This window comes from Vipera berus (assembly GCF_964194415.1).
Source record: "Vipera berus genome assembly, chromosome: 6".
NCBI lineage: Eukaryota > Metazoa > Chordata > Lepidosauria > Squamata > Viperidae > Vipera > Vipera berus.
Window position 1 is genome coordinate 14905117 of NC_138208.1, and position 22623 is coordinate 14927739.

Sequence of the window (22623 nt, forward strand, 5' to 3'; positions counted from 1 at the left end):
CAGAAGGTAGCATAGTCTTAAGAACAACAAAAAAAACCTTTATTTAAGGTAAGTGTTTTTCAAATTCAGCAACTTGAAAATGTGTAGATTTCAATTCCTAGAATACTCCAGCCAACATGCCGACTAGGAAATTTGGGGAGTTGAAGTCCACATATCTTCAAGTTGCCAGGTATGAAAAACAATGGTTTAAAGAATGGTTCATAAAAGTCTGGAACTTGCCTTGGTGTAAAATAGAATGGAAATAGAAATAATGAGAATGAGAATAGAATAGAATAGAATAGAAGAATAGAATAGAATAGAATAGAAGCTGGAAAGGATCTGGGAGGTCTTCTAGTCCAACCCCTACTCAAGCAGGAGACAGGGGTCTTCAAACTTGGCCCTTTTATGACTTGTGAACTTCAACTCCCAGAATTCCTCAGCCAGCATGTGTGGCTGAGGAATTCTGGGAGTTGAAGTCCACCAGTCATAAAAGGGCCAAGTTTGAAAAACCCCTGCTATACCATTTCAGACCAGTAAGTGGCTGTCCAGTTTTTTTCTTAAAAAACCTCCAGTGATGAAGCACCCACAATTTCTGAATTTGTTAAGCTTCACATTTGCAAAACAGCAACAACCCATTCCAAACGAGGGATCCCAAAACAGAGGGTTCACTGAATCAGCACAGGCCCAGTCAGGTACGGCGATTAAGGCTTCTGGTTAAAAAAACAACAACCAGGAGATCACGAGAGCCGGGTCCCTTTCTCTCAGACGCAGATGGCAAAAACAGTTCCAAAATCTTCCCTCAGAAAACTGCAGGGATTTGTTCAAGGGGACACGCACCGCCACACGTGTGTTCTTCCGCGGTTGCTCCCATTCAAAAAAGCTTCCTCCGCCTGAGGTAAATCGAAAAAGGCAAGGACTTCAGCTTCCATCCCCCTCAGCCTATACCAGGGGTCTGTTAACCTTGACAACTTTAAGACATGCGGACTTCAGCTCCCAGAATTCCTCAGCCGGCCTAGCCGGCTGAGGAATTCTGGGAGCTGAAGTCCGCATGTCTTAAAGTTGTCAAGGTTAACAGACCCCTGGCCTATACGACCAATATACGAAAGGACGGGCAAGCTCCTCCCACTGTCGGATTCTCTCCTCCTGAGGGAAAGCAGAGGAGAAGCCCGGCTTCCCGGCCTTTTGGGAGATCAGCTCCGCCCACAGGCGGCCCTGTTCCGCCTCTGCTCTTTCAGGTCACGGTGGGCCGCGGTCGGGGAAGGAAGCTGGGCCGGCCCTGAGGCAGCGAAGCGAGACCATGATGGGGGCCGCTCGTCGGCACGTGGTGTGCGCCGTGTCGGGCGGGGTGGACAGCGCCGTGGCGGCGCTGCTGCTGAGGCGACGAGGTGAGGCGTCCTGAGCGGAGAACTGAGGCGAGAGCAAAAGGCCCCTTCACTAACCCGCCCCCCCCCCCCGCAATCCATCTGCGCTCTCTTGCCGTCAGCGGAACTTCCGTTCCGGTGTGCGGAGACTACAACTCCCGGCATTCCCTTGCGAAGGGTTTTTCAGATGTGTGCAGTGGTAGCTAACATCTGGTGGGCGAAGTCTGAGGGAAGGAGTTGCCCTGCGCGGATAAAACGCTCCTTCTGGTTGGATTATTGGGGACTGCAAGGAAAGATTGATATAGGTCGGGGGGTCTTCAAACTTGGCAACTTTAAGACTTGTGGACTTCAGCTCCCAAAATTCCTCAGCCGGCCCTGGCTGGTTGAGGAATTCTGGGAGTTGAAGTCCACAAGTCTTAAAAGTTGCCTAGTTTGAAGGCCCCTGGTATAGGTAGTCCTTGACTTAAGACCACACTTGAGCCCAAAATTTATGTTGGTAAGTGAGACAGCTGACTGAGTTTTGCCCCGTTTTGTGACCTCCTTGCCACAGTTGTCAAGTGAATCACTGCAGTTGTTAACTTAGTAACATGGTTGTTAAGTGAATTTGGCTTCCCCATTGACTTTGCTTGTCAGAAGGTCACAAAAGGTGACCACATGACCCCAGCCGTCATAAATATGAGTCAGTTGCCAAGCATCTGAATTTTGATCATGGGTATGCTGCAACGGTCATAAGTGTGAAACACAGCTATAAGTCAGTTTTCATTCCTGTTGTAACTTTCAACTGTTGTAAGTCAAGGACTACCTGTATTCGAAACAGCAGAATACCATTCTTTGCCCCGGCTTCCTTTCGAAGCACATTTTTTAAGCTTCTCGGTCCTTCCTGAAACTCTTAACTCTCATAATGGTATTCCATCCAAACATTTAGTCTGTCTGAGCCTGCTTAGCTTTTGCAGATCAACCAAGGTCATCTAGGACCTTCATATACTGTAGCTTGTCATCTGTTAAATTATGCCAAATTCTTATGGATTTACTAGCTGGGCATTCAGTAGTAACGTTAAGGGCTACTTATTGAGTATGGTTTATCATCCATCCACCTGGTGGTGAGGCTGTCTATCCCACATTTTTCTAGCTTACCGAGAAGTAGGTTGTGGTCTACTTTGTCAAATGCCTTGCTGAAGTCTAAATATACTATGCCCTCAGCATTTCACTGGTCTACTAACTTAATCACGTTGTTAAAGAATGAAATAAGATTGGTTTGGCATGATCTGTTTTTCACGAACCCGTTCTGTCTACTAGTTATAATTTTTTTTCTAGAGGTCAGCCATACTATGTAGCATAATCCTGGGAAAAGATGCATTTGGTTTAAAGAGTTGTAAACAGATACTGAGACCCACACAGAGACTTTGAAGGATCTTCTTGCTAAAATATTTTTAAATTATTTTATATTTTAATGATGAAACTAACATGAGCTAATTCAGTGCTTTCATGGGGAGTCTTATGACCAGAGATGAATATTCAGTCCATTAGTGCCTACATGTTTGGACATACCTAGCTAGAATGAAGATTTTCTACCTGTCCACAATTTACTATTCTGGGAATTGTATATTTTGTATTAATGCAGTAAGAATTATCTAAAACTGGATAAAGTGTAGGAGATATGAGGAGTTTTGCCGTAGATGATTCAAACATTTTTTTAAAAGTGAAAGATTGAACATTGTTTATGAGTATATCCACAGCATGTTTATTTTTCATGCACAGTATTGCCATTTATACTTTCTCATTTCTTGCTTCCCCCATCTGAGCAGGATATGAGGTGACTGGGGTGTTCATGAACAACTGGGACTTGGTGGATGAAAAGGGAATTTGTCAAGGCAATCAAGATTGTGAAGATGCTTATAAAGTGTGTCAGATACTCAATATTCCATTTCGCCAAGTTTCCTATGTTAAAGAATATTGGAATGAAGTGTTTAGGTAAGAGAATTGTCATAAATCATTTAAGGAAAGAAAACTGTGTGACTGGGAAAATTTATAAGAGGATCTGCTCCCTATGGAGGCTTTGCAAGCTTCCTTAACTAGTTCTTCCTCTCCTCTACTGCACTTTATAATCTAGCAAAGCATCACTGCTCTGTGCTTTAGTTACAAAAATGCATATGAAAAACGGCCCAGTTTTAGAACATCCTGAATTCTAATAAAACTCCTTTGCCTCTGTAAGCAAAAACAATCCACCGCAGACCTGAAGGAAGCTTATTTGAATAGCTGCGAATGATAAACTAAAGATGCAGACTTCCTTGAGTTGAATTTAACTTCCGATGACTATAATACAGCCAACATGGTTTTCTTGGGAAGATATGGAAGTAATTCACCATTTCCTATTTATGATATAAGGGCGCCTCTGCCTCCACCTGCTACTTGGAGGGCCAGCCTGGCGGTCGCAGCACTTGCCCACCTGCATTGCACGGGCTGGTGTGCTAGCGGGCTGCAGCTGCTGCCAGATACCGTCGGCCCCCGCATGCTTGTCACTTCCTGTGGGTGTGCTGGGGGGTACCCAGCTGGACTGGGATGTGATGGGCTTGGGGGGGCGTCCCTCGCTGTTTCTGGGGCAGCACTTTGGGCCAGATTTGGGCCCATCACGGGCTGGATCTGGCCCACAGGTCTTCCGTTTGACACGTCTGGCTTATACCATTCATTTAGAAACTGTTTGAAGTTACAACAGCAATGAAAAAAAAAAGATTTTTCAGTCAGCTCTTGCACTTTTGACTATCGTAGCATCCACTTGATCACATGATTGAAATTTGGGCACATGGCAACTCTGTATATTTATGATGGTTGTAGCATCCCAGGGTCATGTAATCATCATTTGCAACCTTCTCAGTGGGCTTCTGACAAGCAAAGTCAATGGGGGAAGCCGGATTTATTTAACAACCCCATGATTTCACTTAACAACTACAATGATTCAATTAATAATCATGGGGGAAAAAAGTTGTAAAATGCAGTATGACTCTATTAATAACCACCTTGCTAGAAGAGTAAATTCTGGTCCAAATTGTGGTCATAAGTCGAGAACTACCTGTATATATTTTTTTTGGCTTTACAGTCTAGTATGCTGCCTTGGGATTTCTACATGGCCTGCCATTCCAGTCTTTGCCTTATGACCACAGTTGAGCCCAATATTTCGGTTGTTAAGTGAAACATAAGTGAGTTTTGCCCCATTTTACGACCTCTCGCATTGCAGTTGTTAAGTTAATAACCCAGTTGTTAATTGACTTTGCTTTATCAGAAGGTCACAAAAGGTGGTCATATGACCTTGGGACACCGCAGCGGTCATAAATATGAGTCAGTTGCCAACCATTTAAATTTTGCTCACATGGCCGTGGGGAGGCTGCGGTGGTCCTAAGTGTGAAAAACAGTCATAAGTCACTTTTTCCAGTGCCGTTGTAACTTTGAACGGTCACTCAATGAACGGTTGCAAGACGAGGACTACCTGTTCTACTCAGTTTTGACATACTTAAGTGTTTTTTTCAAGACCAGTCCAGGGTCTGCCACCTGCTGTAGACTTGGAAATAATGTGTTGGCAACAATGTTGTTATGCATAATAGCAATCAGGGATGGCTGAAGCAAATGGTCAACCAAACTGAAGATGGTGATCATGAAGCCCAACTGAAGCTCGGCCTCTTTTTTATATGTGGTGGATACAAAAGGTTGGCAGAACTTTGGTTGCACTATTTGACCAGACTTTGTAGGCTACTTAGCTACTTTTCTGTTACATTTAATTCATTCCTTATGTTCATCAAGGACTAATAAGGAAGTGTACTTAGGACAGGGGTAGGCAACCTCGGCTCTTTTATGACTCATGGACTTCAACTCCCAGAATTCCTGAGCCAGCATGGCTCAGCTTGGAAACCTCTCCCTTTTCCCTCAGCATGGCTGGCTCAGGAATTCTGGGAGTTGAAGTCCACGAGTCATAAAGTGGCCTAGGTCTAGGCGAGGGGGAGGCAACCTTGGCTCTTTTATGACTCGTGGACTTCAACTCCCAGAATTCCTGAGCCAGCATGGCTCAGCTTGGAAACCTCTCCCTTTCCCTTCAGCATGGCTGGCTCAGGAATTCTGGGAGTTGAAGTCCACAAGTCATAAAGTGGCCTAGGTCTAGGTGAGGGGTAGGCAACCTTGGCTCTTTTATGACTCGTGGACTTCAACTCCCAGAATTCCTGAGCCAGCATGGCTCAGCTTGGAAACCTCTCCCTTTTCCCTCAGCATGGCTGGCTCAGGAATTCTGGGAGTTGAAGTCCACGAGTCATAAAAGAGCCAAGATTGCCTACCCCTGACTTAGGAGGTCACCACTGATCCCCACCCAGCTGCAGCCTGTGTAAGTCCATTGCTTCATTGTCAGCCTTGCAAGGTTGCCTAAACAAGAAGCATGGCCAGATGAACTAATTCAACTTTATTATAAGATTACCTTAACACAGGGGTGTCAAACTGCCGGCCCACGGGCCGGACACATCACAACGAAACCGCGTCCACCCCATTGCCGGCAATGGGGAAAAAGCTCCGATACGTCGCAAGTTTGACATGCCTGCCTTAACAGAAGAATCTTGCAAGGCTGAAAGTATCTATCTCTACCCCCTCACCTTTACCATCCAAGAAATTAGGATCCCTTCTGAGATGCTTGCCAGACCACCATTCTTTCTGAGGGCTTAGCTGCCTCTTATCTGACCACTGCCTAGTCTGCAGTTCTTCCTCCTGCCTCCCAAAGTCATTCCTGCATACCATCACATTCACGTTTTTCTTAGTGGCGTGAAAGGACAATGGATCCTATCAGTCAAAGCATCTACAGCAAACCCAGTCATTTAAGCGCTAAACATCAGAAGCGCAGCCATGCCATTTTTAAATGATTAAAATAAGTAGCTTAATTATAAACCGAAACAACTTCAGTAAAGTCTGGTCGGAGCCAAGAGATTTCTCTGTTCTGATCAGCTTATTCTGATGAATTTGATACGATTCAGGTGCTTAGCTTTATATAAAGTAAATGAGATTTTTGAAGGGGCGGTAAACACGCCTCTGCATTTCCAAAAACTCATCATCATTTTAATGTTTTTTTTAACCTATAGCTACCTTTTAAATGAATATGAAGTTGGACGGACACCTAATCCTGATATTATATGTAATAAATACATAAAATTCAATTATTTCCTACACTATGCTATGGATAACATTGGTAAGTTCTATTTTCAATGGTGTTTTCCTTTCTGAAAAATGAAATAAACTGGAATAAACCTGAAAATCAGTCCCAGTTTTGCATACAATCTTCTTACGGCCTACGAAGATCTGGCTTTTTCAGATCAAGCTGTGCCCTTCAGAAATTGAGGGCGCAGTCTTACACTTTTGTATTCAAGTGAAGATTCCTACTGACCAAAATGGTGTAAGATGGGGAATATCATAAAAACAAAAGTCATAAAATATGTTAAAAGTCTTACTAAAATAGAAGCGTCTAATTTGCCTTTTATTTTTCCCCCAAAACTATACCAGGAGCTGATGCAATAGCAACTGGACACTATGCAAGGACGTCCCTGGAAGATCATGAAGTTTTTCAGCAAAAATACAAGCAAAGACCACCAGGACTTTTCAGAAATAGATTTGAAATAAGAAACAGTAAGCGCTCCACTGTTTATATCGAGATTAGATATGTAGCATCAATTACCATAAAGAAATGAATGGTTAGTAGTAGGCACCTTGGGTGCAAAAGTCTTAGAATACAAATTAAAATTGGAAAACTAAGGTGAAGAACAGCTAATTGATGTTACATTTTTGCAGAAAGAAAATAGAGAAGCTGCTGCATTGGACTTTAGTATCATATTATCGTATATCAAAGTATCCTATCCCATTATATATAATATCATATCAAAGAAACCATATCATATCTTAAATCAAGAGCCTTTTATTTTTACTGAACGTTACTTGAAACAAAAATAACATTTTTTATTCCTTACTTTGGCTTTCTTGGCACGTAGCACTAGTTGCATAGTATGTTGGGTTGTTTTATTGTTTCCTGCCATGTTACCTTTCTCTGTGATTTAAAGAATTCAACCAAATTTGACATGGATGCATAGTCACTACACACACACACACCCACACACCCACACACACCCACACACACCAATTCATTTGCTTTCTTCCTTCCTCCCTTTTTGTTATCTACAGCTCCGTCTTTTCTCATTCTTTGCAGTAATAAGGCTTTGAACCTCCCTTTCCTTGATGTCAGCGGCATCTCATTCCCCCACCTCATTTTACAGATAACATTTTTTTTCTCTTCCTGCTTCATAGTGTCCCCCTGAAGCATGGTCCATATATGGAAGAGCCACCGTTCCATTGGGATGAGCAACAAAGACATTATAACCGATAGAACTCCGTGTGGGCCTCAGTCCTTTCTAGGCACTAAATAGTGGGGCTGAAGGAAGAGTAGTTTATTAGACGGACTCGGTTACAGTGGCAGCGAGTACACCATTGGAAGACCAGGTTAGGAACAGAGAATTATGGGGAATTTTTTTCCCATGTGGCTGTTAAGAGCTAACACCTACTTGATAGCCTTTAAGTCCATTTTTAAATGAGGAATAGCTTTTCCTAATACTGTGATTCCTCATATTTCTCATTTTCACTGAAGGCCTAATTTTCAGACTATAATGCAATAAACAAAGTATGTGAAAGATAGGAATATAGCTGTTCAACTTCCTTCCTTCCTTCCTCCCTCCCTCCCTCTTTCTTTCTTTCTTTCTTTCTTTCTTTCTTTCTTTCTTTCTTTCTTTCTTTCTTTCTTTCTTTCTTTCTCTCTCCCTCCCTCCCTCCCTCCCTCCCTCTCTCTCTTTCTCCCTTTCTCCTTCCTTCCTTCCTTCCTTCCTTCCTTCCTTCCTTCCTTCCTTCCTTCCTTCCTTCCTTCCTTCCTTCCTTCCTTCCTTCCTTCCTCTCTCTTTTTCTCTTTTTTCTCTTTCTTTCTTTCTTTCTTTCTTTCTTTCTTTCTTTCTTTCTTTCTTTCTTTCTTTCTTTCTTTCTTTCTTTCTTTCTTTATTTATTTATTTATTTATTTATTTATTTATTTATTTATTTATTTATTTATTGTCTTTTCTCTGTTCCTCTTGCAGCTGTCAAACTTCTTCAGGGAGCTGATCACAATAAAGACCAAACCTTCTTTCTCAGCCAGATTTCTCAAGAAGCTTTGCAGAAAACCATTTTCCCTCTCGGAGACTTAACAAAAGACTTTGTGAAGAAGATAGCTGCAGAACATCAGCTTTACCATGTGTTGGAAAAAAAAGAGGCATGGTAACATTTCCTACTCAAAGGACTCAACCGTTATAAGAAAAAAAATCATTATAACTTAGACTTAGAGCAACGTTTCTCAATCTTGCACATGCATTTCTCTCTTCATGCTTCGTAGTGTCCCCCTAAAGCAGGGGTGTCAAAACTGCCGGCCCGTGGGCCAGATGCATCATCCGGAAGCCACGCCCAACCCATTGCCGGCAATGGGAAAACCGTCCCGATATGTTGCGTGACGTCAGGTGACGTCGTGAGTTTGACATACCTGCTCTAAAGCATGGCCCATATGTGGAAGAACTACTCTTCCATTGAGATGTGAGGTCCCCAGCCAACAATTGCCAAGTTTGAAAAACATTAGTTTAGATGCCTTTGCAATCTGGAAATGGCCAAAAACTGTTCTTTTGATTGATCGTGTTTCTGGATAGAATTACCAGTTGTGCCACTTTAGTGTTTTAATAGTTTCTTAGTCAGGAATTAGTTCTCCTATCTGTCATTGCAGCCAAATAGGATAGTCTTCTGCTGAACACATATTTTTGTATGAGTTGTCAATGCACTTCATATTGTGTATTTTTCCTCTAAAGTTCACTATACTTTTCTATGAGATTTTTGGTGCATCTAGCATGTTTCTAGAGAGGTGGATTTGTAGGTGGGAATAGATAGATACGAAGTGCTGTTATTTGAACTTTCAAAATTCCTAAAGGATGACCGTTAATTGTGTTTTATTTTAGAGTATGGGCCTCTGTTTTGTTGGTAAAAGAGATTTTTCTGAGTTTCTTCTTGAGGTGAGAGATATACTGATTCATAATTTTTATGAACATGTATACGTTTTATTATTACTTTCATTGTGTATTACTTTTAAATGGGATTTAAATTGAGACGATGTTTCTTTTCCCCTTGTAGTATCTGCAACCACGTCCAGGAAATTTTGTCTCCATTGAAGACGGCAAAGTTATTGGAACACACAAGGGTGAGCAGGTGTTTTTTCGTTCAGGTCCTGTTAAATGTTGTGAAATATAAAGTTCTCTATAGTCACCCCCTCCCTCCCCCCCCCCGAATATGGCAACATAAAACTCAGTAAATCTTTAGCTTCCCCCAAACCATCTCATCTGGCAATGGATTCGAATGAACTTGGAGCCGCAAGCCCGTATAATATCCTCTTGTTAAAAACATCTGGGCCGCAAAAGCTTCAAATTAGGTGGCGAGTTATTAAACAGCTGCACTTGGTTATTGTTTTTATTAGGTGATACAGTGTAAGGAAGTGGGTTTTTATAAAGTGAACAAAATGTGGATCCTTTAATCTCCTTAAAAATAAACGGTAAAGCAGGCTAAACATAAACATACTTAAGAAAGGAATCTATTAACACTGGGAATTAGACCAGACTTGTAAGAGGAGAATAATGTTTCTCCGGGAGAGAGGAGATATAATAATTACTGGGCTTGGCCTGCGGTGGGAGCTGGGGGTGGGGGGCAAAGGGGGGGGCTTGCATATGGAAGGGGATTTCATGGGATGACATTGCCAGGAATTTTGACCAGTCCAGGTGAGAGAGGAGATGGCTTAAAGCAGGGGTGTCAAACTCAATTTCATTGAGGGCCGCATCAGCATTGCGGTTGCCCTCAAGGGGCCGGGTGGGTGTGGCCTGGGTGGGCGTGGCTAGAGTGTGTATGGCCTGCTGGGTGGGCGTGGCCAACTCTACATCGTTTGCATCAAGGGTGCCTATGGGGGCCTGGGCAGGAGTGGGACAGATCTGAGGGTCTCTGGCAGAAGGAGGGTCTCTGGGCCAGTGGGGGCCGTTCCCTCACTGTTTCTAGGATGGCTTCGCGGGCCACATGAAACCACTTCGCGGGCCGGATCCGGGCCTTGTGTTTGACATGTCTGGCTTAAAGCCTTGGCATTGGGGAGAAGATGTTGCGTGGTTCCTTTGACGTCTGGCATCTTATTTGACTGCAGAGTCAAATAAGAAGAGAGAGAGAGAGAAAGAGAGAGCTAGAGGTGGCCCCACTGCTTCAATCTCTTTCTGTTCTGGATGGAAAGGGTGGTTGAGCACACAGAGTCGAGTTTGGGAAGAAATAAAAAGCGATCGGTTTCAGAGGCAATGCATTCCAACGGCCCTTTCAGGCTCCTTTTCACAGACAACTTTGCAGAACAGTTGTTTTAGCCGTTCAGTTACATTATTTGCAATCGCTATTGTTATCACCATGGTTATTGATGGGTTATTAAGTTGCTGTTGGAAAAAAAAATTGAATGGCTGTGACTGCTGTCTAGGACGGGTAGGCAAACCTCCGCTCTTTTATGACTCATGGACTTCAACTCCCAGAATTCCTGAGCTAGCTGGTCTAGGAGCACTTCGGAAAAACCTGCCAGAGACGTATTGTGCTGCCAGTTGTGTTACAAATGGAGCAGCCTATAAATCCAACCAATCAGTATTAATTTTCTTCTGCTGGTAATTACCAAAGCCTAACATGTTGCGGGACGCGGTGGCTCAGTGGGTTAGGACGCTGAGCTTGTTGATCAGAAGGTCGGCAGTTTGGCGGGTCGAATCCCGAGTGCCGCGTAAGAGAGTGAGCATCTGTTACTCGTCCCAGCTTCTGCCAACCTAGCAGTTTGAAAGCACGTAAAAATGCAAGTAGAAAAATAGGGACCACTACGGTGGGAAGGTAACAGCGTTCCATGCGCCTTTGGCATCTAGTCATGCCAGCCACATGACCATGGAGACGTCCTCGCTGGCTCTTCGGTTTTGAAACGGAGATGAGCACTGGCCCCTAGAGTTGGAAACGACTAGCACGCATGTGCGGGAGAACCTTTACCTTTACTTAACATGTTAATATGTATTATTTTTAAGACATCTGGCTGCAATTCTGCATTGGGGTAATCTGTTGGCTAAGAGTGCTGTTTATATTCAGAACTCATTCTCATGTTCAGAAATTTCTGGTACATCTTTTTACTAAATGACCTTAATTTAACCTAAGGTTTTGTGGATTGTTGACTTCCAGCACCATTGGGGGACTACCCACTTAAGGAAAGCCGTGTCCCCTTCATTTGGATGCTTATTGAACGAGTTAAAAGTGCTTTGAGCTACTATATTACTGCTTGCTAACATTATTGGAATTTGGAATCGGTTTAGAATTGGAATATTGGTTAGGATGAGGCTGTTACACTGATTCTTAAGCATAGTGAGTTTAAATTTCAACCATACATTCTGGGTTTTTTTTAGGAGAATTAATTTATATAAGCTCTTGGCAGTTGGATTATTTTAATCTGTAATCTCTGCTTGCTGGTATTAGAAATGGACCTATTTTTTCTAATGAAATATAGAAAATCCTGACGTAGTTATAGCATTTTCACAGAATAGGCTTATACTTAATACCTGCTAATTTGCTGTTTCGTGTTTTTTTTTGCTGCTTTTGTTAATAAATACTGCTCCAAAGTCTCAGGAAATAGCTTGCAATTGATCTTATTCAGCCTGTTGCCCTATGCATGTTCAAGATACAAATCTTATTCCTAGCCATCTTATATGATAGGATTTAGAATCATAGAGTTTGAAGGACCAGCTAGGTTAGTGGTCTCCCCAGAGGGAAGAGAGTAAAAAAAGGACTATATATGTTGGTTGCAACAGAGCAATCAAAGCCCTGCCCCTTTGTTGGGATATTGGTTAGGATGAGACTGTTAAGTTGATTCTTAAGCATAATAAGTTTAACTGTCAACCATACATATGTGTTTTCTTTCTGCATTTTGCCTCTTTACTGAACAGCTGGTATACTTAAGTCTTTTCTTTCCCTTTTGTTTTCAACCTATCTGTGGGTTATATTTTAAAATATGTGTTTTGCTTTTCTTAGGTTGCTTCTTATATACGTTTGGCCAGAAAGCTAAGCTAAGGAACTGCAGTAATGCATGGTTTGTCGTAGATAAAAATATAGCCTCTGGGGAAGTTTTTGTGGTAAGTTTGCTTGCATCTGTACCGTTTGTGATTGCTGCCTAAAAGAATGTGGTTATTACTGGCCCAAGATTCTTGGCTTTTGCATACAAAAGAAAAACCAAAGCTGTTAAGTAAACCGTTGTCGAGAAGCTTTATTACATCCTGCTCAAACTAGCTTTTGATCAACAGAAAATTGAAAAGGACGTTGGCACAAAGTATGCAATAAATGGCAAGCAATGAAAGAAGTGATCAGACCATTGAGCTTCACCTTGGAGCAAGCATGCCTTCGTCTTAAGTTTTTCGTTCCATCTTTAAGTCAAACCACCATCCTGATGCTCTATTGGTAGCGATGGCCACTGTCGTGGGTTGGAAGGGATGACTTGTATAGCACATCCTTAAAGGCCTTCTGCTTCTCTCTCCTCTCGTCAAATGGGAAATAGATGCCCACTTGTGAGGGCAGAAGCTGCTCACGGGGCAACGGGCTGGTTTCAGTTCCTGCATCATCACAAAGGTCACACAGTGTGACATCGGCACTGGGAGGGGCTGAGCAAGCTGCAGCACCTTGATGGACATGCTGAAATGGTCCACTTGTTGCCTTTTACATCAACATTTCTCTATTTCCATGGATAGTGTAGGGATACACAAGTAGTCTTTATGTAGCAACTGCAATCCTGTAGTGACTTTGCAGTTACACCAGTGATAAAACAGTAACTTTATGTCCCAATTCTTGCATTTATGAGGATTGTAAGGCAAAGAAAAATTGAAGTGAGATCGTAACCATAGTTGTGTAGCACTTACTAACTGCTTTGTTTAACAATGGAGTTGCCATTACTGAGGTCACTAAATGAGGCCTACCTATACTTGAGATGCTCTTTTAAGCCTGGATAAAATCCCTAAATTTATATGGGAAGCAGCGGCTCCACTCTTGTAGCAGTGTTTTTGTTCATTCCTGGTCCTTTAAAATATGACTTGTTGGAAATATTCCGCTTGATCAAGATTAATATCTACCTAAAGAAAAGCATCATTTCTCATTCATCTTATCTCTACCTTTAGCCATGTATAGGCTAATTATGGTTAAAACAAACATTTTAGGACCAACACTTTCCTGCTTTTTGCAGGAAACAAAAAAATTTCATAACAAAAAAAATCATAACAATTATATAGTGCAAGGTTTCATGATCTTGGCAATTTTAAGATGGTTGGACTTCAATTCCCAGAATTGTGTGATTTGAATCCATACATCATAATGTTGCTAAGATCGAGGAACAACTGATATAGTTTAACAGTATAAGCCTGTTGGTTTTAATAAATTACTGTCTGACCCATGAGGGGTCAGCACCCTGGGGGCTGTGGTCCTTTGTAGCTATTGGAGACCCTTGTGATCACATTACCGGCAGCCAACAACATGGCTATTGAAAATTAGCAGGCTATTTCCCTCATTTTGGAAGACGGAGCCCATAAGGTCTAATTGGAAAGGCTTCAGATTGCTTTAAGATAGTTCAGATAAAGACAGAAAAAAAAATATAAGGGAAAAAATAGAATTCCTAGTCAGCTGATTCTATATGGTATAGCCTACTGTACTGTATGTCAAATTTAGCATTGCATTTTGGAAAAATGATCAATAATGTTGAATTTGCCCACCCCCAGTGTTCCATCAAACTTGCCTGTGATATTTTTTTTTATGATTTCCGCTTGATAAAACAAATAAAATGAAGATTCTTCCCAGATTGGTGAAAAGGAATGCAATAAAGATTGCATTAATCATTAAATCAATTTAACCCCCAGGCAAAGCAGAAGTTTTATTTTGCCTTCCAATTTAACATTTGACATTTTTCTTTTCTTTTACTTGCTGCTAATTTTATCTATATTGTGCTGAGATGCTGAGCTGTAAATTATAATTTTTCTATCCTTCTGAAGGCGCCCGGCAGGGATCACCCTGCGCTGTACAGAGACCTTTTACGGACAAGCAGAGTCCACTGGATTGCTGAAGAGCCACCTGCAGAACTCGTTCACAACAAAATGATGGAGTGTAATTTCCGCTTCCTACACTTGATGGCGCTAGGTGACTAGTCTTTGTTAACTGAAAGACCTTGGTGGCACAAAGGGCACAGATAGGCCATTTATAGAAGGAAAATATTTGTAGAATATTTCTGTTTATAGAAGGAAACATATTATTTGTTCAGATTACAAATAGCATCGGATATTGATGAAACTACAGATTTTGAGGTTTTAATTTCTGATTTTAATTTGTAAAGGGTATTCTTAAAAATTGAACTGTGTGAGCCTGCCAAAGTCACGTAGGTGGGCAATCAAATCCATAAAGGTCAATCGCTTAATAGTTTTTTTATTATTATTATTATTTGTAGTACCTTGTACGTTAACCCTAAATCAAGATGGATCAGTATGGTTGACCCTGGCTAAGCCAATCAGGGACCTTACAGCAGGGCAGGTATGTGCTGAACCTTCTTCTCTGTGATTATGTTACATTTACTAATCATTCCAGGACATATTTCCTAGTAAATACACTCAGTTGCACTTTTGAACAGATAAGATTGAATAGCAAAGTATGGAGCAGATTTTATTCACGCACTGCATAACTGGACAAAAGAAGCAGTTTGTTCATACATATTATTGGTTGATTTATTAAACTATTACATATAAGTGAGTCGAAAATCTTATCTGGAATCTTGGTTCCATACATTGCTATTAACAGCTGAATGTTTTAACACAGGCATGTCAAATTCGCGACGTCACGTGACATCGCGCGATGTATCGGAACTTTTTCCCATTGCCGAAAATGGGATGGGCGCGGTTTCTCCGTGACGATCCAGCCCATGGGCCGGCAGTTTGACACCCCTGTTTTAACATGATCCAACATGGCTGGCGTGATTCATAATAATTATCCCTTGGGTTTTGTTTGATTCTCAGCACTGAGGGGAAGGTTTTATAAACATCTGTATTGTGTTTGTCTGCTAGCAATGGTAATAATGAGGGAAATTAAGCAATATTTGAAGCCCTATAGTTATTTACTTACAAGGAGGCTTAATTTACTCTCCAAGAAAAATATTTGCTAATAACATTGAATGAAATGTAATTCTTACATGCAGAAGATATCAGATGTGATCTGGGGATCTCAGCAAAGGTGTGGGGAAGGCAAGCCTGCTCTGTCTGCATTTATCCTAGATAAGATGGTCCACATTTTTTCCTGGTTAAGATGGTTCAGTAGTCTAATGTTCAGTTAGAACTGTTTCTCAATCTCAGCAATTTTAAGATAGGTGGATTTCAACTCTCAAAATTTCCCAATCAGCTGAAGCTGGCTAGAGAATTCTGGGACTGAAAAGTCCACCCATCTTCTCAGGTTGCTGAGATTGAGAAACACAGAGAAAGCTATTTGAGAATTTTGGGGGAAATGCACATCCTTACTTGGTTAAATACAGTGAAACTCAACTCTTTACCTCTGCCCTTTGTTGCCTGCTCACTTAACACAGCAAAAATAGCAACTGCAATGGAAGGAGGAGAATGACAGCTTTCATAATTAACAAAAAAAATGTTTCGAGGGCTTGTTAAGTTGCAGGTTTTATCAAGTCCAGTCATGCAAGTTGATGTTGTAGAATAGATTCTGTAAATAACCAAGAGTCTGTGAAAAAGAGTAGGATGTAAGAGCTTTACCCAGCTTATCCAAATATTCTCAGCATTAAGAACTATCTGAATCACGATTGCTTAAAACTGAGAAATTTCAAATTGTGCATGTTTTTAACAAAGGAAATAAAGCAGCTGGAAAAAGGGAGACTCCACTGAATTCCTTAATTCAATACATTCATTCTAAGATGTGTGAATGTAATCCGTTGTGTTATATTAATAGATTATTATAGTTAACTCAGTATTTCAGATTTCTTTGGGAAGCTCTCTTTACCGTGTGAACTGAAAAAAAACTACCTATTTGACCGAATGCAAGAATTATCTATGATGATTTACTCAGATGCTATTTTTTATCTGTTCAATTTACACCGCTAAGATCACCTAATAATTACGGTAATAATTATACTAGCAATGAATTCACTCCCCCCCAGTGGCGTAGCGTGGGGGGTGCAGGGGGGGCCGGCCGCACCGGGCGCAACATCTGGGGGGGGCGCGCTCGCACTCGCAGCTCTCTGCCCCTGCCTGGCTCACTCACTCACTCTCACTGCAGTGCTGGCTGTGCGAATCCGATCTGAGCCGCCGGGTCGCCGCCCACTGTGGAGGGGGGGTGCCACGTGTGCGGTGCGGAGAGAGAGCGAGGGACTATCTGGGGGAGGGACAGTGCAGACTTGAGTGCTAAAATCCACGGGTTAGGGGGTGCAAATTACTTGCCTTGCCCCGGGTGCTGACAACCCACGCTACGCCACTGCTCCCCCCTATTTTATATGGCATGTTTAAAAGCTAAGTAGTCAGGTGACCCCTTCAGGAGAGGTCTTCTCAATACAAAGCCTCACACTACAAATTGTCACTCTTCTGTTTTCCAGTTTGCTGTTTTCTACAAGGGAGATGAATGCCTAGGCAGTGGCATGATTCTGAGACTGGGGCCTTCAGTTTTTACTTTGCAGCAGGGCAAGAACAGAGAGACTACCAGTGTGAACATAACAGCTGACGAGGTCACAGTACAGCCAACCAAATGACTTCTTGCTTTTTAAAAACCAACCGGAGGTTGCTTTTTTAAAAACAACAACAAAACTACTAATTAATCAAAAGCTTTGGAATGATCATCAGGTACATGAATGCACATCTGGATGTGTTTGGAATTTATCTGGAAAAAATAAAACAGTTGTGACTTATGAAATGACTCCTCTTGGTGAGGAAATGGTTACCTTTTCTCGTCTCTTGAAGCCCAGCCCTGTGCAGAAGTTAAACAGAAGGTGACAACATCCAAATAAGTGTGTATAGGATTGCAATGTGTAATATATACTCTTTGAAAAATCCTGTAAATAAGTTCTGGAACGTGGACTGTGGCTAAATCTACTGTTGGGTGATCACAGTAGACTTATTTATCCTCTTTCTCAATATTTGAACTTTAAAACCAGAAAGCCATTTGCAAATTGGAAGGCAAAACTACAGCTCAAGGATAGCTAAGAGACTGGAGGGTGAATGCTGGGGGTATCTAAATACCTCTTTCTTCCCCTACTTGTTGAAAAATGAAGCTCCTGAAGGAACTCATAATGAAGTGTCCTAGTAGTATATGTTAATTGAAGTGTAATAACTAGGAAAATTTCTTGGCTCTTGAACATGCCAGCAACTTCAGATAATATTTTGAAGACCCTACTGATATTTGTCTTTAAAAAGCTGCTTTGTGTAATCTCTTCAGCTGTGTTTAGGTATTCCAGCACCCAACACAACTGTATTGGGGAGATGATTGGATCAGGTTCAGATTTTCTGTCCCTGTCATCTTCGTCGTTCTCCACAGGCTAGAGAGGGCACAGATCTCCAGCGAGGATCCTGCTTTTTACAAGCAGATGCCTTATCAAGCCTGGGAGATGCCTAAACAGAGCCATAGTTTATTGCATGCCTTGAAATCATGGACAAGAGGGGACTGCAGCAAGACTTCTCCTCCTCTATGTCTCTAATGATAGGGTGAATAAATAAGCCCCTTAATAAGCTAAAGAATAGCACTCAATGTGGCGCTGAAAATCATTGAAGAAAATGGCATTTTCCTGTTCTGCAGTTTTAACAAAATCATTTTAACGGCCTATTCACGCTATGTAGATATGTGGAAAACGCTAGGCTTCTATACAGCCTGCTTATTTTAAAGAGGGAAATCTCATAGATTCATGTCAAACCCAAAATTTGTACCATGTCTTTTTTCCCCTGTACTTAAAAATGAAATAATGTCTCTTTGGGGGAAAAGTGTATTTATGAGTCAGATTCATAATTGCCTATTAGTTCAGAATTTTCATTTTTGACACAAATTACTGTCAAGTTGATGTAACATCATGAACTCTACCTGTGTAATTAAATTATTAAATCATTCCTTTAGGTTTGAAAGCTTTTGTTATGTATTGCAAGCAAAGAAAATGCTTTAGATTTCAGTGATTATTTTACAAATAACCTGAAAGACTCATAGAACAACATTTTAGTCAATTAGCTTTTAATCATATTTTTTCTATTTCAACGTGTGAGAGAAATATTTTGAGGGAAGAGGCTATGAGCAATGTTGAAGCATCAAGTTGGAACAAGCTGCTCTCCCATGAAGACCAAGGTTGGCTTTAGAGCTGCATCATAGCAACCAGAGTTTCTACAGTAACAAAATGATTCAGCCCACATGACGGGCTGTAGCATCTGCAACTACCTCCCCCACTTTTTTTCTGCCTAGATCAGAAGATGCTGGAATACCTGTATAAAGGACTTATATTCACAAAGAAAAAAAAATGTGTCTGTAATAATAACCTTATCAAGATGAGGTACGTTTTGTCTCTTTCCTTCACTGTTGTCTCTTTCCTTCACTATTGGGAAATTCCATACTATTGATACAAATTTTTGTTTGATCTTTGGAGATGAAAGAATAACTTGGTAGGGAGGATCCTCACAATCAAGTATGCAATTGTTCCCTTTTGCATGACAATTTAGTATCTTTACTAAGTCAAGGGAAATTACAGAAAATGACAGCAATGGGACTTGGAAAGGCAATCTCCCTTCCTCAAGATGGACTGATCCAGTTATTTTTATAGGTGCAGGCTCGGGATATCCACAGGGTTGAAGTCAAGATGGCTGCTGCAAAAGCACAATTGTGTGCTATCTTAACTTTTTTAACTACACCTTGTGGACAGCTTCTGGCTTTCATGTGGCACTGCTTGGAGCAGCTTAGAGCTACAGTAAGGTAAAGGTAAAGGTTCCCCCGCACATGCGTGCTAGTCGTTTCCGACTCTAGGGGACGGTGCTCATCTCTGTTTCCAAGCCGAAGAGCCAGCGCTTGTCCGAGGACGTCTCCGTGGTCATGTGGCCGGCATGACTAGACGCCAAAGGCGCACGGAACGCTGTTACCTTCCCACCGTAGTGGTCCCTATTTTTCTACTTGCATTTTTACGTGCTTTCGAACTGCTAGGTTGGCAGAAGCTGGGATGAGTAACAGGCGCTCACTCTGTTACGCGGCACTCGGGATTCGACCCACCAAACTGCCGACCTTCTGATCAACAAGCTCAGCGTCCTAACCCACTGAGCCACCGCGTCCCACAGAGCCACAGTAGCTGCTACGTATTTTAGCATATAAAATGAAGTAAACCTAATTAAGTGTACTACATCAAGGAAGTCTCCTCTGTCATGCAAGATAGACTATCTCCAGTGTGGAAATGAAGAAGAGTGTCCTCTCAGCAGACATTTTTATGATGCTGTGAAGGTGTGTGTGTGTGTGTGTGTGTGTGTGTGTGTGTATGTGCCAAGAATCAGCCCTGTGCCATGATCTTGATTCTGAAGAATCAATATAACAAGACCTCCCGCTTGCATTTTGTTTAACATAAGATTGCAAACATTTAGGCAGATAAATCTGGTACAAGCCAAATATTACCTTTTGTTATCAAGAAGCATATTAAAACCAAGAATAATCCTGGGTTTAGTGTTAGTACCGTAATTAAGAGCAGTTACAGAACAAAAACAACTCACAAAAATACAATTATATGATTCTAATCCCCACTTACTCCTCCTCAGCAAACTCCTTTACAAAATGATGACAAACCTTGCCTTGTGTGTTTTATGAGACATGCTTAGAAGAATTAAAGTATACTTTTTGCTGCAAAAATTATCTTTTTCACATATATGAACTTGGAACTCAAGATAGTCCAGGGCAAAAAAGAACACTTTGTAAAGTTTCATGGAAAATAAGGTTTAACTATTATTATTTTATGTAACATGATTCTATCAAGACTTACTGGAATTATGAAAGTTGCATTGCTGGTTTAGTAATATTTGTATTTGTGATAAATAATTATCAGATTTCATCTTTTAACACTACAGTAATTACCTTTCTGTCATACACTTCCAAAATACCTCCAGTTATAATCTGATTTCCTTTGCAAATCCTTCTTGATAGATCTCACATTTTCAGACTCCTTTTCTACTATGTGTAGGGTGACCTAATGAATCACCTGTTAATAAATATATTCGAGTGAATGCAACTCATAAAATAGTATCATGAATATGATAGACAAGCCATGATCCGTTGGGTTGTTTCAGAGATATTCCCTTACCAGATTCCTCAATGCTTTCAGGAGTGGCAGAGCTTCTCATACATTCAGAAATTTTTTTTTAATTTTAATTCCATTTATATCCCGCCCTTCTCCGAAGACTCAGGGCGGCTTACAAGCTTAGCAGTATCTGCCTTGAAAATAATCAGTACTGAACTGTAACAATGAAAATATAAAGGACCCTTTGCCCTTTAGGCTTGCAAAATACAACTGATGGCAAGGAAGATTTTTAAAAATGGAATACAGAGCTGTTAGGGGAAATGTCACAACTTGGGAGACACGGAATGAAAAGAGAAATGGAGGGAGAAAAAAATGGAGTTGTTTAAGGAATACAAATGGGCAGAATCCCCCCCCAAAAAAGATACCTTACCTAAATTGTCTTCCTCAAGCCAAGCAATTTTCACAAAAATAGAAAGAAAATTCCTGAGCGATCTAATTGGAAAGCTACTTGACAAAGCAAGCAAGCAAGCAAGCAAGCAAGCGAGAGCTAGATTTAAAAAACAAAAGATTTGACCTTTTAGAGGGGGCATTATATGTTTAAATACTTGTTTGAATAAGATTAAAAGAACGGATGATCTTTAGATAAAATTACACTTTTATAATGAAAGATATGATTTAGATTTAAAATAGCATTTTTTTCCTTTTTTTGATATGGGAAATATGAAAATAAGAGGATTGATATGAATAAAAAACTTTAGCTATATAAATGTAATTAACACTGAGAAAATTATAACTGACAAAGATATTTTAAATACCGATGGGAAATCAAAACTTAACAAGAGCACAAAAAACAGGATATTAATTTATGAACTGACATTATTGATGTACGAATTGATATTATTTGTATATTAGTAAAATATGATGAAGATGTTTATGTCCAACTTTGTATACATTAACAGTACCAAAAATTGTAACTGTAATGAGGGGAAAATGGAAAAATATGGAAAGAAAGGAGGATCAGAGAAAAAATACTGGATTGTGTAGTATTGAACAGATTTGTATTGAAGAAGTTAATGTTAAATAACAGAACCCAGACAACATGTTGTTTACTAAACACCAAACATTGTAATTCTTAAAAATTAATAAATCTTTTATAAAAAAAGAATACAGCAGAATAATCTGAACAGTTTTATTTTAATTCTTACAGTTAACTTTAACTTTTAAATTAATTTCAGACTGAATTCTGAAAATTTCAGATTTAATGGCACCTGCAAAGCTTTCGCTGTTGGGGTGGGCAGAAACAGTCAAATACAGGTGGTCTTCGACTTACGGCAGTTCATTTAGTAAACGTTCGAAGTTACAACAGCACTGAAAAAAGGCACTTCACAGTCATAACCTTTGTAGTATCCCCATGACCATGTGATCAAAGTTCTGATGCTTAGCAACTGGTTCATACTTACGACCACTGTTGTGTCTGTCTTTTGATAAGCAAAGTCAATAGGGAAGCCAAATTACTAACTTATCCATTGCAGTGATTCAACAACTGTGGCAAAAAAGGTTGAAAATGGGGCAAAACCTATTAAATGTTTCACTTAACAACAAAAATTTGGGGCTCAATTGTGATCGTAAGTTGAGGACTACTTGTATTCACTGCCCATGAATTCCTTACTGATAAGAAATTGGAACCCAAGCCTTCAGCTGCAACTGCACTAATAATATTGTTGAAATTTAAATTGGGAAGATGCACATAGAATATAACGGAGAGAAAAACAATACTGTACAAATGTGAATGTGCTGATTATTTCTCGGAGAGTCCCAAGTATGACTTAGAACTAATAAAAGAAAAATGTATTTGATTCAGAAACAGATGTCTGCTATGGGAGAAAATGTGTTTTTTGTTTGCACTGGCTGTTGAACTTT

The 22623-nt window shown here is 40.7% G+C and overlaps 1 protein-coding gene across 1 annotated transcript; it reads left to right on the forward strand.

Moving 5' to 3' along the window:
- Positions 1-1199: 1199 nt before the first annotated feature.
- Positions 1200-18556, forward strand: TRMU (tRNA mitochondrial 2-thiouridylase). The gene is made up of 11 exons (XM_081330933.1): positions 1200-1364; positions 3146-3311; positions 6446-6552; positions 6864-6986; positions 8471-8643; positions 9371-9424; positions 9543-9609; positions 12477-12577; positions 14474-14618; positions 14923-15005; positions 17059-18556. The coding sequence occupies exons 1-11, from the start codon at positions 1277-1279 to the stop codon at positions 17209-17211; spliced, it is 1260 nt and encodes a 419-aa protein (XP_081187059.1). The 5' UTR covers positions 1200-1276; the 3' UTR covers positions 17212-18556.
- Positions 18557-22623: the final 4067 nt, after the last annotated feature.

What these genes read in the sequence shown, in the direction of transcription:
- TRMU (XM_081330933.1), top strand. Translation starts at nt 1,277, where the DNA reads ATGATGGGGGCCGCTCGTCGGCACGTGGTGTGCGCCGTGTCGGGCGGG. An exon ending in TATTGGAATGAAGTGTTTAG is followed by an intron (nt 3,312 to 6,445) that starts GTAAGAGAATTG and finishes TTTAACCTATAG; the next exon opens with CTACCTTTTAAATGAATATG. An exon ending in TTTCTGAGTTTCTTCTTGAG is followed by an intron (nt 9,425 to 9,542) that starts GTGAGAGATATA and finishes TTCCCCTTGTAG; the next exon opens with TATCTGCAACCACGTCCAGG.